The sequence below is a fragment of the Saccopteryx leptura genome, chromosome 7 (genome assembly GCF_036850995.1).
Source record: "Saccopteryx leptura isolate mSacLep1 chromosome 7, mSacLep1_pri_phased_curated, whole genome shotgun sequence".
In the NCBI taxonomy this organism is placed as follows: Eukaryota; Metazoa; Chordata; class Mammalia; order Chiroptera; family Emballonuridae; genus Saccopteryx; species Saccopteryx leptura.
The window spans coordinates 57,894,251-57,906,586 of record NC_089509.1 but is presented as its reverse complement, the minus strand read 5'-3'; the positions used below and the strand labels follow the sequence as shown (position 1 = coordinate 57,906,586).

Below are 12,336 nucleotides of genomic sequence, written 5' to 3'. Positions count from 1 at the left end.
AAAAAGATTCTCCTTGGCTGGATAGCTTGGTTGGTTGGAGCCTCGTCTTGAAACCAAGGTTGCTGGTTTGATTCCCTGTCAGGGCACATACAGGAACAGATCTGTGTTTCTTCTCTCTCTCGCTCTTGCTCTCTCTCCCCTCCCTACTTCCTCTCTTGCTAAAATCAATAAGTAAAAATTAAAAAAAATTAAAAATGTATAGAAATGAAAGAGGAGCCCTGGTTCGGTGGCTCAGTGGTGAAAGCATTGACCCCGTGTGCAAGAGGTCGTGGGTTCGGCTCCTAGTCAGGACACATACAGAAATGCTAAGGGTCATAAGAAGCTCTATGAACAATTACATGCCAACAAATAACACAGAAGAAATAGATTCCTGGAAATGTACAGTCTACTAAGATTGAATGATAAAGAAATAGAACATCTGAACAAATCAATTACTAGTAAAGCCATTTAATAGTAATCATAAACCTCCCAAAGAAAAGCTCAGGACCATGGCTTCACTGATGAATACTACCAAACATTTAAAGAGGAATCAGTACCAGTTCTTCTTAAACTCTTCCAAAAAGTAAGAGGAGGGTACACTTCTTTCAAATTCATTTTGCAAGACTAGTATTACCCTGCTACCAAAGCCAGTTAGGACACTATAAGAAAAGAAAATTACAAGTCAGCATTCCTGATGAAGAAAGATGTAGAGGCCTAGCATGCGGAGGACCCGGGTTCGATTCCCAGCCAGGGCACACAGGAGAAGCGCCCATTTGCTTCTCCACCCCTCCGCCGCGCTTTCCTCTCTGTCTCTCTCTTCCCCTCCCGCAGCCAAGGCTCCATTGGAGCAAAGATGGCCTGAGCGCTGGGGATGGCTCTGTGGCCTCTGCCTCAGGCGCTAGAGTGGCTCTGGTCGCAACATGGCGATGCCCAGGATGGGCAGAGCATCGCCCCCTGGTGGGCAGAGCGTTGCCCCTGGTGGGCGAGCCGGGTGGATCCCGGTCGGGCGCATGCGGGAGTCTGTCTGACTGTCTCTCCCTGTTTCCAGCTTCAGGAAAAAAAAAAAAAAAAAAAAAAAGAAAGATGTAGATATCATCAACAAAATACTAGCAAACTGAATTCAATAGTATTAAAAGAATTATACATCACGATCAAATGGATTTATTCCTCATATGCAAAGATGGTTCAACATATGCAGATCATTAAATGTGATATAACATTAACAAAATGAAAGATATAAATTATATGATCATCTCAATAGTTATACCATATTTCCCCATGTATAAGATGCACCCTTTTCTGAAAAATTTGGGGTCTAAAAACTTGGTGCGTCTTATACAGTGCTTGTAGATTATTTTACTTGCATTTCCCGCTTTTTCATGGGAATGAATTTTAGGATGAATAAAACTTGAGTTCAATAACTTTATGTAATACATTTTTTTTCAAATTTTGGGTCCCAGAATTAAGGTGTGTCTTATATATGGGAGCATCTTATACATGGGGAAATATGATAGATGCAAAAAAAGCATTTGATAAAATCCAACATCTATTGATATTTATGATAAAAACTGTCAGCAAAGTGGGGATAGAAGGAAAATACTACAATATAATAAATACTACAAATACTACAATATAATAAAGGCCATATATGACATGCCCATGTGTGACTTCATACTCACATGAAAAGCTGAAAGCTCTTCCTCTAAGATCAGGAACAAGACAAGGAGATGCACTTCTGGCACTTTTTGTTTAAAAACTATTTAAAAAAATTATTTTATTGTTAAATATCATACACATAAAGATGTCTAAAACAAATCTACACCTGCTAAGATAATGTTAACGTCTTTGAATTATTGAGATATGAAAATATAATTAAATGAATTAGTAAATGGTGACACCTCACCCAAAACCTATTTTAAATGTCAGGAAAAGGTAAAGCAACACTTATTTGTAGGCTCTCATAGATAAATGGTAATGAAAATTGGAATATTTAATTTTATATAAAAGTTATATTTCAATATTTAGATATAAATATTTTCATAGTTGCAAATAGTGAAAAAATGGTATTTAACAGCACCGTTGATATGTTGTGATAACATATTTATTTGGATTATGTAGCAGGTCCTTAGGGCAGAAGTGTTGAAATTTTGCCTGTTACATAGTACTTAGTAGGGTATTACTGGCACATTTTATTGTTTCTATGGATATTACTTATTACAAAATTTGGGTGTCCAATAGTTCAGAAGTTCAGAGATTTTCTGGATTGTTTTACAGTTTATGAGTAACTGCCCCAAAATGGATGGAATGGTAGCTGAATACAAGTCATACACTTTGTTATTCATAACTTTCATATTAGAACTATAGTTGGCTCTTGATCAATGTGGGATTAAAAGCTCCAATCCCCACGCAGTTGAAAATCCACATATAGTTTTTGATTTCCCCAAAACTTCAGTCTTTCCTCCGCATCCGAGGAGAATTGGTTCCAAGGTCCCTGTGAATTCTGAGAATGCTCAAGTCTCTTATATAAAATGGTATTGGACCGTGCACACAGTTGGCCCTCCACATCCATGTTTCCCAATCACAAATCTGTGGTTGGTTGCATTCGTCAATGCAAAACCCGGGGCTACAAGGGCTGACCGTGTGTGTGTGTGTGTGTGTGTGTGTGTGTGTGTATATATATATATATATATTTTTTTTTTTTTTCTGAAGCTGGAAACGGGGCGAGACAGTCAGACAGACTCCCGCATGCGCCCTTCCGGGATCCACCTGGCATACCCACCAGGGGCAACGCTCTGCCCACCAGGGGGCGATGCTCTGCCCCTCCGGGGCATCGCTCTGCCATGACCAGAGCCACTCTAGCGCCTGGAGCAGAGGCCAAGGAGCCATCCCTAGCGCCCAGGCCATCTTTGCTCCAATGGAGCCTTGGCTGCGGGAGGGGAAGAGAAGAGACAGAGAGGAAGGAGGGGGGGGGTGGAGAAGCAAATGGGCGCTTCTCCTATGTGCCCTGGCCGGGAATCGAACCCGGGTCCCCCGCACGCCAGGCCGATGCTCTACTGCTGAGCCAACTGGCCAGGGCCCTGACTGTATATTTATTGAAAAAAATCTGCATGTAAGTGAACCCACGCAGTTCACACCCATGTTGTTCAATAGTCAGCTGTACTAAGTATTGTACTTACCAGAGTTTCTTACTAAATTCATTTTTAACTTGTTTGAAATGATAGTCTCTAATTTATTGAGACAGAGGGCTAAATTTGATCACAACATTTAAAATTGAAAAACTTTAAGTGAATCTAAACTTTTAATTCAGAAAGTACTCTTGGATGTCAGGAATGCCTTCAAGCAGGAGAAAATAAATTACCACTTATTTTAAAGGCTGAGGAAATAAAGCACTGGAAAACATATTCAACTTGTTTTTAGTGATGAAACTTTTCAAGTAAAGGATTTTTTTTTTCCCTTCGTTATTTTTTTAAGTGAGAGAAGGGGAGAGAGACAGACTCTCACGTGTGCCCTGACCGGGATCTACCTGGCAACCCTGTCTGGGGCTGGTACTCAAATCAGCTGAGCTATCCTCAGTGCCTGAGGCTGACACTCAGACCAACCAAGCTGTCCTCAGTGCCCAGGCCCCACGCTGGAACCAGATAAGCCGCTGACTGCGAGAGGAGAAGGAGAGGAGGGGGAGAAAAACAGATGATTGCTTCTCATGTGTGCCCTGACCAGGGATTGAACCCTGGAAGTCTGCCTGCTGGGCCGATGCTCTATCCACTGAGCAAACTGGCCAGCACCTCCTCCGTTTTCTTTATTGCCATGCTGTAATTCATTCTTCTTCCTGCAGAGTTACACGTAGTACATTTTTAGAAAAAGTTGCTTTTTTAGGTCGCCGGTTCAAAACCCTGGGCTTGCCTGGTCAAGGCACATATGGGAGTTGATGCTTCCAGCTCCTCCCCCTCTTCTCTCTCTCTCTCTCTCTGTCTCTCCTCTTTCTCTCTCTGTCTCTCCCTCTCCTCTCTAAAAAAAAAAAAAAAAAAAAAAAATGAATAAATTTAAAAGAAATTGGAAGTGTTGTAAATTCAGATCTGTACCTTGCTCACTTTTGTAGTAAGTACATGCGTGTAGCGAAAGGATGTCTGTCCTTCCTTTCCAAAACATACACTCAGGTTGTACTTCAACCAGTCTAATGCTCTCTTTCTAACTTTTCCATTCAGGAGCTACAGTTGGAACATGCAAGACAGGCCTTTGCACTGAAAGACAAAAGCAAAAGCGGCGTGATTTCTGGTCTGGATTTCAGTGACATCATGGTTACCATTCGGTCTCACATGCTTACTCCCTTTGTGGAGGAGAACTTAGTTTCAGTAAGTAAAAGCAAGGACTTCTACTTTCTATTTCCTTAAACCTTCCGAACCATTGGGTCCTGGATTGCCTCCCTGGACCCACCCGACTCTACCTTTATGTTTGGTTGGTAGAAGATAAAAGTGTGTCTAAGGGAGGTAGTGGTGATGGTGAACAGTCTTTCCCCAGATCATAGCAGAGCCACCATCTTGCTCTCAGATATTTCCAAATTATTTACACTGCTCACAAAAATTAAGGGATGTTTTATCGCTTCATATTCGTTTTTGAAATATCCTCTAATTTTTGTGAGTAGTGTATTTCCATTTACAGAGTCCAACTACAGAATACAAGGGAGTTTGTAGACAAGGGTGTGCAATTACTTTTACCCGTGGGTAGTACCTCTCCTTTTTCCATCCCACCAGGCTCCCAAAGCCTTGCTATAAGGATGGCTCCTTCCTTTGTTGCCTGCAGGGTGCTGTTTGCTAGAGGGATCATCATTGGCCTCTACCCTGTTTTAATAACCATGGCCATGAAGGTATGGGGGAAATATGTGGGCATCGGCCTCCTTGGCTCACTCCTCTCTCTGCCCCTTCACCTGTGCATTCAGTCTGCATGGACCAGACAGTTTTTTGTTCTGTAAAAACTGCTAATCTCTATAAAGTAATCATCTGGACCAAAAGCACACTGATGTCATCATCCACTTCCTCACAAAGAGTGGCGAAACTCTCCTCACTTCCTGGTTGTCTTGTTCATGCGTTGTACTTACATGTATAAGTTTCTGATTGCTGCTTGTTTTTAATGGAGGGAAGCCAATGAGTGCTTTTGTTGTTTCAGCTGAAGATCATTATCCCTGATTTATAGACTGGGGTAGAAAGATCAACTTCTGTTCTTTTTCTTTGGTGAATTTGAACATGGAGCATGTCACTTTCTCCTACACAGTTCACCTCCTTGACACCCATCTCCCACTCCCTTACCTTCACCTCATACTCCGAAAAATGAAAGGAAGGAAGGAAAGAAAGGGAGAGGAAAAGGAAAGAGAAACCTAGAGAGGACTTACCGAGTGCCTTACGGTGGAGGAACCCATTTGATCTTTTCCATTTGGGTTAGATAGATCTATAATAGCTGTAGTTTACGAAAACACCATTTCAGTTCCCGGACAAGTGTATTAAATAATTTGCTTTTGGGTCACTGGTATCCAAATTCAAGCTAATAAAAACACCATCTCTATTTGGGTTAAGACCCGTGCATGCGGGGGGTGAGGGTGGCTCAGACCTTCGTGATTAAGGTTGTCACACTGGTATTTCCATAAGTATTTCTTTGAGTTTTTTAAGAGAATGTTTTTAATCATATGGGTTCCTCTGAACTCCTGGCTTAGAAATTAGGCATTTGCAGACTATAAAAAATATTCTTTTTTAAATTTATGGCCAAGTGGTGGGTGAGGGAGAAAGAGCCTCCTCACCCTGCAGAGATAATGAAGGCCACGCCCCCATCCTTCCCCAGCATGAGAGCCTCTTTTGAGCTGTGCCATTAAAGATATAATTTGTGGTGAATAAATCCTCCCTAGATTTTTTCTATACTTTTTGGAGTTTTTGGTCATTGTATCTTTCATGATACAGATTCAGAGCCCAGCACAGACTGTTAAATATCTTAATTATAGTAATAGCCTTAAAAAAAAAAAACCTAGGAAAGTTGATATAGTGAAATAGTTTTAACATTTAAAGTAACCACTGGTTTTTTTTGTATGTGTAAAAAAAAAAAAAAAGCAAGTTTTAAAAGTGCTCCTTATGTTGTAGTAATATTGATGTTTGGATTATCCAGAACTAGCAGGAGTTCCGTAGTTGAGGGTCTTGAAAATCCTGTTTAAATAACTATTGTTTTTGATCTGTGATAATTATATTTGTTGTTTCTGACCTTATAGGTAGATGAACCATGAAGCCCAACTTCCAGATGTTGCTTTCTTCCTTAAAACCTAAGTTACATAGACCTCCCTGAGGGCATGAAAGGCACTGAGTGTTTCAGTACGGTGCTTCTCTTGTTTTTATGGACTGGTTAACCATTTTAATAATGAAGACTCCTTTGGATTGTCTTTGAGAAAAGTGTAGTGTCCATAAATGTGGTTTTTTTAGTTGTTGTTTTTGGTTTGTTTTCTAACTTTCTGTGTTGTGATTTCCTAGGCAGCTGGAGGAAGTATTTCACATCAGGTTAGCTTCTCCTACTTCAATGCGTTTAACTCCTTACTGAATAACATGGAGCTTGTTCGTAAGATATATAGCACCCTAGCCGGCACAAGGAAAGATGTTGAAGTCACAAAGGGTAAGATTTAAAAAAAGATATATACATATATATATATATTGATTTGAATCTTAGCATGTTCACTTTTCTTCATCTAGGGCATGAGGTTGATCTAAGTTTACCACTCTGAAGTCAGATCTAGAAAGTATGTTGCAATGTGTATATGTTTCACTTGGATTGTAATGGTCTCCAAAAATCCAGGTGGATTTAATGGGATGCTGAGGTCAGGAATGGAAAAGTGGCTTTGACAGTTTTGAAAAGAACCTTGGCCCAATCTGTCAAACAGGTCAGTGGCACTGTGGCAGCAGCTTGTTTGTACTAGGAAGGAGTTGCCACAGAAGAAGGGCGAGCCCAGTCCTCGGGCTGAGTTGTGGCAGGGTGTTTTAGGAGACTGGAGAATAGCCAGTTCTTTTGTTTTGTAACTGAGTACCAAAGCGAATAAATGAGATAAGAAATTTTTTTCTTTGAAATTAATTTATCGGTTTTTGCTGTTTCATCATTGTAATATTTTCTATTGCTAGCTTTCAGAATTTTGTAGTTTTTCCTATACAGTTGAACTTGGGTATTTAAATTCAGTTTTAGATTTAAAAAATAATACCGAAATGACTTGAGCTTGCAGATTATAGTTGGTTAAGGAAGAAGATTGTTGTATATTATGAATCTTTTAAGATTTTAAAATATTTTTTTCTTCCAGAGGAATTTTCCCAGAGTGCAATACGCTATGGACAAGTTACCCCACTAGAAATTGATATCCTATACCAACTTGCAGATTTATATAATGCTACAGGGTAACTATTTTCATAATTTGTCATATTTATTAATAGGATAGTTCTTTTAACATGTGAAGCAGTGGTGCGCTTTCATTTTTTTTAAACAATAGTTTATTCAGTATATAAATTTCAAGAAAGAGAAGCAGTCAGATATGAGAAGCAGGAGGAAGGAGAGACAGGAAAACAAGCTAAAGGTAGGGGGAGATGGAAGGAGGGAAAGGGAGAGAGAACAAAAGGGGAAAGGAGAGAGGGGAAGAAAAAGGGAGGGGATAGAGGAAAAGAGCAGGTGAAAGAAGGGAGTATGGGTTTGTTGAGGGGTGTGACAGAGAGAAGTGGGGGAAGGAGAAAAATGAGCGAGAAGGGGATGGAAGTGAGAAGAAAAAAATAATGGAAACTTTTTGCAAACCCAAAAGTAAAACCCTTATCTGTTGCCACCTGGCAGGACCTGTGGGATAGGGGACTTATGATCTATAAGTGATCAGATATTCTTTTTTAGTTGCCTCTGGTAGTTAAGTATAGGAATATCTGAAAAATAGGTTTTAATCCCAGAACTGAAGACTAATAGAAGTTGAGTATACATGGGTAATTCATTGCCTTCACGCTACATAATGAATTGCTGAGTTAAAGATGATACTGAATATACCAGCCAGTCCTTGGTAATTGACAAAATATATCAGGCCATGTCTCTTTCATTTACAGTTCACATTTTTAGCAAAGGTTTTGAGCCTCCTACATGACAATAAATGCTTTAAAAAAGTGCTTCTCAAAACTGTATATGAAGTGACATTCTAGCTTGTTCATGGAGTGTACTTTTTTTTCATTTCTATTGAATGTATTGGGGTGACACTGGTTAACAAAATATTATAGGTTTCAGGTGCACAATTCTACACACATCATCTGTACATCGTATTGTGTGTTCCCCACCCCAAGTCAAGTCTCTGTTCATCACCATTTATACCCCCTCTACCCTCTTGCCCTTCCTCCCTCCCCCTGGCGGTCACCACACTATTGTCCCTGTCATGGAATAAGTACCAAATAGTGCGTTCATATGGTTCAGGATTCAGAGAGTCCCAAAGAGCACGCCATAAAGTCTCCCTTCTACCCTGTGCCTTTCCTTAAAGGCAACCAGGATTTCTGTTTTGTGTTTTTTCGTCTCAAGATACAGATGCATTAAGTATAGATCATATACTAAGAAAATACATTTAATATGTATGAACCGTCAATATCTATATTTTGCTTCTGGCAGAAATTATTTTTTTTACTTTAAATATCTATCATTGAAATCTTATTAAACGTGTATACTACACATCATTTCTCTGCAGTCTTTTGCTTCTTTTGTGGTAAGCAGGGTCTGAAGTTCTTTTTCCTCACTATGATCTGTGTGAATAGAGAAATACTATTTTTAAGCCATAGTTCTTCCACACACACACACCCATTTTTTTTTAAGAAACATGATCTTAATATGAAGAGTTTGTTGGTGTCTAACTGTTCTTTCTTTCCCATATTTTGCCTGAAGGCGCTTGACTTTGGCAGATATTGAGAGAATAGCCCCATTGGCTGAGGGGGCCTTGCCTTACAACCTGGCAGAACTTCAGAGACAGGTAGGAGTCTCATATATATAATAGAATCACCTTCAAAAATGCTGAATTAGTATGTACATGACAGCCTAGAGCTTCTGAATGATGACATTTAAAAACTACTTTCCAGAAAAAGGCTTTACTTAGTTCAAAGATCACCTTCATAGAACTTGTACCCCCACTCTCATAGGATATTTTCATGGGGTAACTAGATTTATGTTTGTGGTTTGCCTTTTAGTATTAAGATAAGGAAAATAAAGAGTGCAAGCATACATGAGTTTGTCTTCCTTTCCCCTAGAATTAGAAGTCCTTTAATTTGTCTAGTCACATTTAAAGATTAGTAGTGTTAAGTTCAGTTTGTATTGTTAAACTGGTATTATATAGGGTTTTTATATTTTTAGAGAGAGGGGTGGGGCAGATAGGGACAGATAGACAGGAAGGGAGAGGGATGAGAAGCATCAACTTGTTGCAGCACTTTGGTTGTTCATTGATTGCTTTCTCATATGTGCCTCAGCCAGGGGGCTTCAACTGAGCCAGTGACCCCTTGCTCAAACAAGCAACCTTGGGCTCAAGCCAGCGACCTTGGGCTTTAAACCAGTGACCTTTGGGCTCAAGCCAGTTACCATAGGTCATGGCTATGATCCTACGCTCAAGCCAGCAACCCTGCACTCAAGCTGGTGAACCTGTGCTCAAGACAGATGAGCTTGTGCTCAAGCTGGTGACCTTCGGGTTTCGAACCTGGGTCCTCCGCGTTCCAGTCCAACGCTCTATACACTGTGCCACCACCTGGTCAGATTGAAAAAAAGGTTTTTATGGGAGCCTGGCCAGTGGTGGCACAGTGGTTACAGTGTTGACTTGGAATGCTGAGGTTGCTGGTTCAAAAGCCCCAGGTCACCAGCTTGAGCATGGGCTTGTTGGCTTGAGAGTGGGCTTGCCAGCTTGAGCACAGAATTATTGACATGATCTGAAGGTCGCTGGCTTGAGCAAGGGGTCACTGACTCTGCTTGAACCCCCCGCCCCGCAGGGCATGTATAAGAAGCAATCAGTGAACAACTAAAGTGAAGCAACTATGAGTTGATACTTTCCACTCTCTCTCCCTTCCTGTTTCTTTCCCTTCCTGTTTCTCTCTCTCTCAAATAAATAAAAAGCTTTTATGGAAAATCATATGTAAGCTACAGACCACTCACACAAAGAACTTTTGGAATATAAACTGGGTTGGGTTCTGCCAAAACATTAGAATGATTTATCTATTTCATGTATAGCAGGGGTTGGGAACCTATGGTTTGCGAGCCAAATGTGGCTCTTTTGATGGCTACATCTGGCTCGCAGACAAATCTTTAATTAAAAAAAAATAACGTTAAAAATATAAAACATTCTCATGTATTACAATCCATTCATTTCCTACCGCTCATGTTCATGGTTGCGGGTGGCTGGAGCCAATCACAGCTGTCCTCCGGGACAACACCAAAATTTTATTGGATAATGCCTAACGTACCCGGGTCTTGTATGGCTCTCACGGAAGTACATTTTAAAATATGTGGCATTCAGGCCCTGGCCAGTTGGCTCAGTGGTAGAGCATCGGCCTGGCGTGCAGAAGTCCCGGGTTCGATTCCCGGCCAGGGCACACAAGAGAGGCGCCCATCTGCTTCTCCACCCCTCCCCCTCTCCTTCCTCTCTGTCTCTCTCTTCCCCTCCTGCAGCCAAGGCTCCATTGGAGCAAAGATGGCCCGGGCGCTGGGGATGGCTCCTTGGCCTCTGCTCCAGGCGCTGGAGTGGCTCTGGTCACAACAGAGCGATGCCCCGGAGGGGCAGAGCATCGCCCCTTGGTGGGCAGAGTGTCGCCCCCTGGTGAGCGTGCCGGGTGGATCCTGGTGGGGAGCATGCGGGAGTCTGTCTGACTGTCTCTCCCCATTTCCAGCTTCAGAGGAATACAAAAATAAAAATAAAATAAAATATGTGGCATTTATGGCTCTCTCAGCCAAAAAGGTTCCCGACCCCTGATGTATAGCATTCCTGAGACACAGGACTTGGTCTCTTTTGAGTATTTTGCATTTTCATGGACCCTCTTTGAATTTTGGATTCATGAGTAAAGAGAAAGCATTAAAATCCAGTTACTACTTCCTTTTTTTTGGAACTTTTTACCTTTGTCACCCATGGTAGTTTTACCATAAATGGAAATCTGTTCTCAAAAGGAATGAATTGGGTTTATATAGTAGTTTTAGTTGTTTATTTGCCATTTACCTCATTTAAATTACTGGATTTAAAGTATTTGAGAGAAAGTATATATTTGTTTAGTATAAGTTTATTTTAACATTATACACACACACACACACACACACACAATTTATCTCCATATCCTATACTAGTCTCTGGGTTTTAATCTTGTTTTGAAAGGCCAAGATATTTAATTCATTACAGGTGTATTAAATTCATAGATGTGATTTACAGACAAAAGAATTTTGTTTGATTTTTCCTAGTCTTATTTTGCCATTCCAATCATATATTTTGGTTGGTATAAAATCTAGCCTTTTTCTCCCTCCTATGCTCAGTATGAAAGAGTTCAGCTTTCCCTTCCTTTTCTTTTGTCCAGTAATGGTGTGCCATTTGGAAGAAGCAGTTCTCTTTATTAGAGTATACTGCATGAAGCAGCTTGGTTTGGGCGGGGTGCCTGACTTATTATCTGACATGATCTTGTTTTATCCAATTCTCATTAATAGGATGAGAATACATTTAACAACAGAAGAAAAAGAACTTTCTCCACTCAAAGTGAGATCTCCAGTCACTTCCTATAATATACATATGCTTAGGGAAAAGGTTAAAAATCATTTAAGATGCTCTTTTTTTAAAGATGGTCTACTCTTACTGTGCTTGTAAGAACACTTAATTAATGTTGTTAAATATCACGATCATAGTTATAACCTTAAGGGAGAGAGCACCTTTTCCTTTGGCCCATTTGCTCATGGTAGGCAATCTTCTTAGGCCTGAGTATTTTCTTTTAGCCTAAATGCTAAAAATTTTGTTCAGAGTCATTATAAATTGGGATAACAGCTACAGAAGCATTCTGCTTATGAATATTTATGATGTGAAATCCATAGCATTAATTATATTACTTTATGTACCTGAATAGAAGTGAACCATAAGTTATAGTGATAGGTGAGCCTAAAAAAAATCCTTAGTAACCATATAGTGTTTTGTTCTTTTTAAAATAAATGCTATTTAATAAGGGTGGAGGCAACATTTCTTTCAAAAGGCATTTGGGTTTTATAGTTCAAGATGTTTTTAGCTAAGAGTTAAAGCACTGTATAATCCTTCGGTTTTCATAGGATTTTGTAGGGCTTATAAACATTCTTTAAAAAAAGAGAGTATAAAGAAAACATATGTGATTGAACACG

The 12,336-nt window shown here is 40.1% G+C and overlaps 1 protein-coding gene across 3 annotated transcripts in view; it reads left to right on the top strand.

Annotated features, from left to right (window-relative positions):
* SLC25A12 (solute carrier family 25 member 12) overlaps positions 1–12,336 on the top strand; it is a 209,209-nt gene that overhangs the window by 159,302 nt on the left and 37,571 nt on the right. For all 3 annotated transcript variants that reach the window (XM_066346580.1, XM_066346581.1, XM_066346582.1), the window contains exons 6-9: positions 4,182–4,328; positions 6,480–6,618; positions 7,292–7,385; positions 8,884–8,968. In XM_066346580.1, coding sequence (XP_066202677.1) covers positions 4,182–4,328; positions 6,480–6,618; positions 7,292–7,385; positions 8,884–8,968 — 465 coding nt within the window. The remainder of the gene's footprint in view (positions 1–4,181; positions 4,329–6,479; positions 6,619–7,291; positions 7,386–8,883; positions 8,969–12,336) is intronic.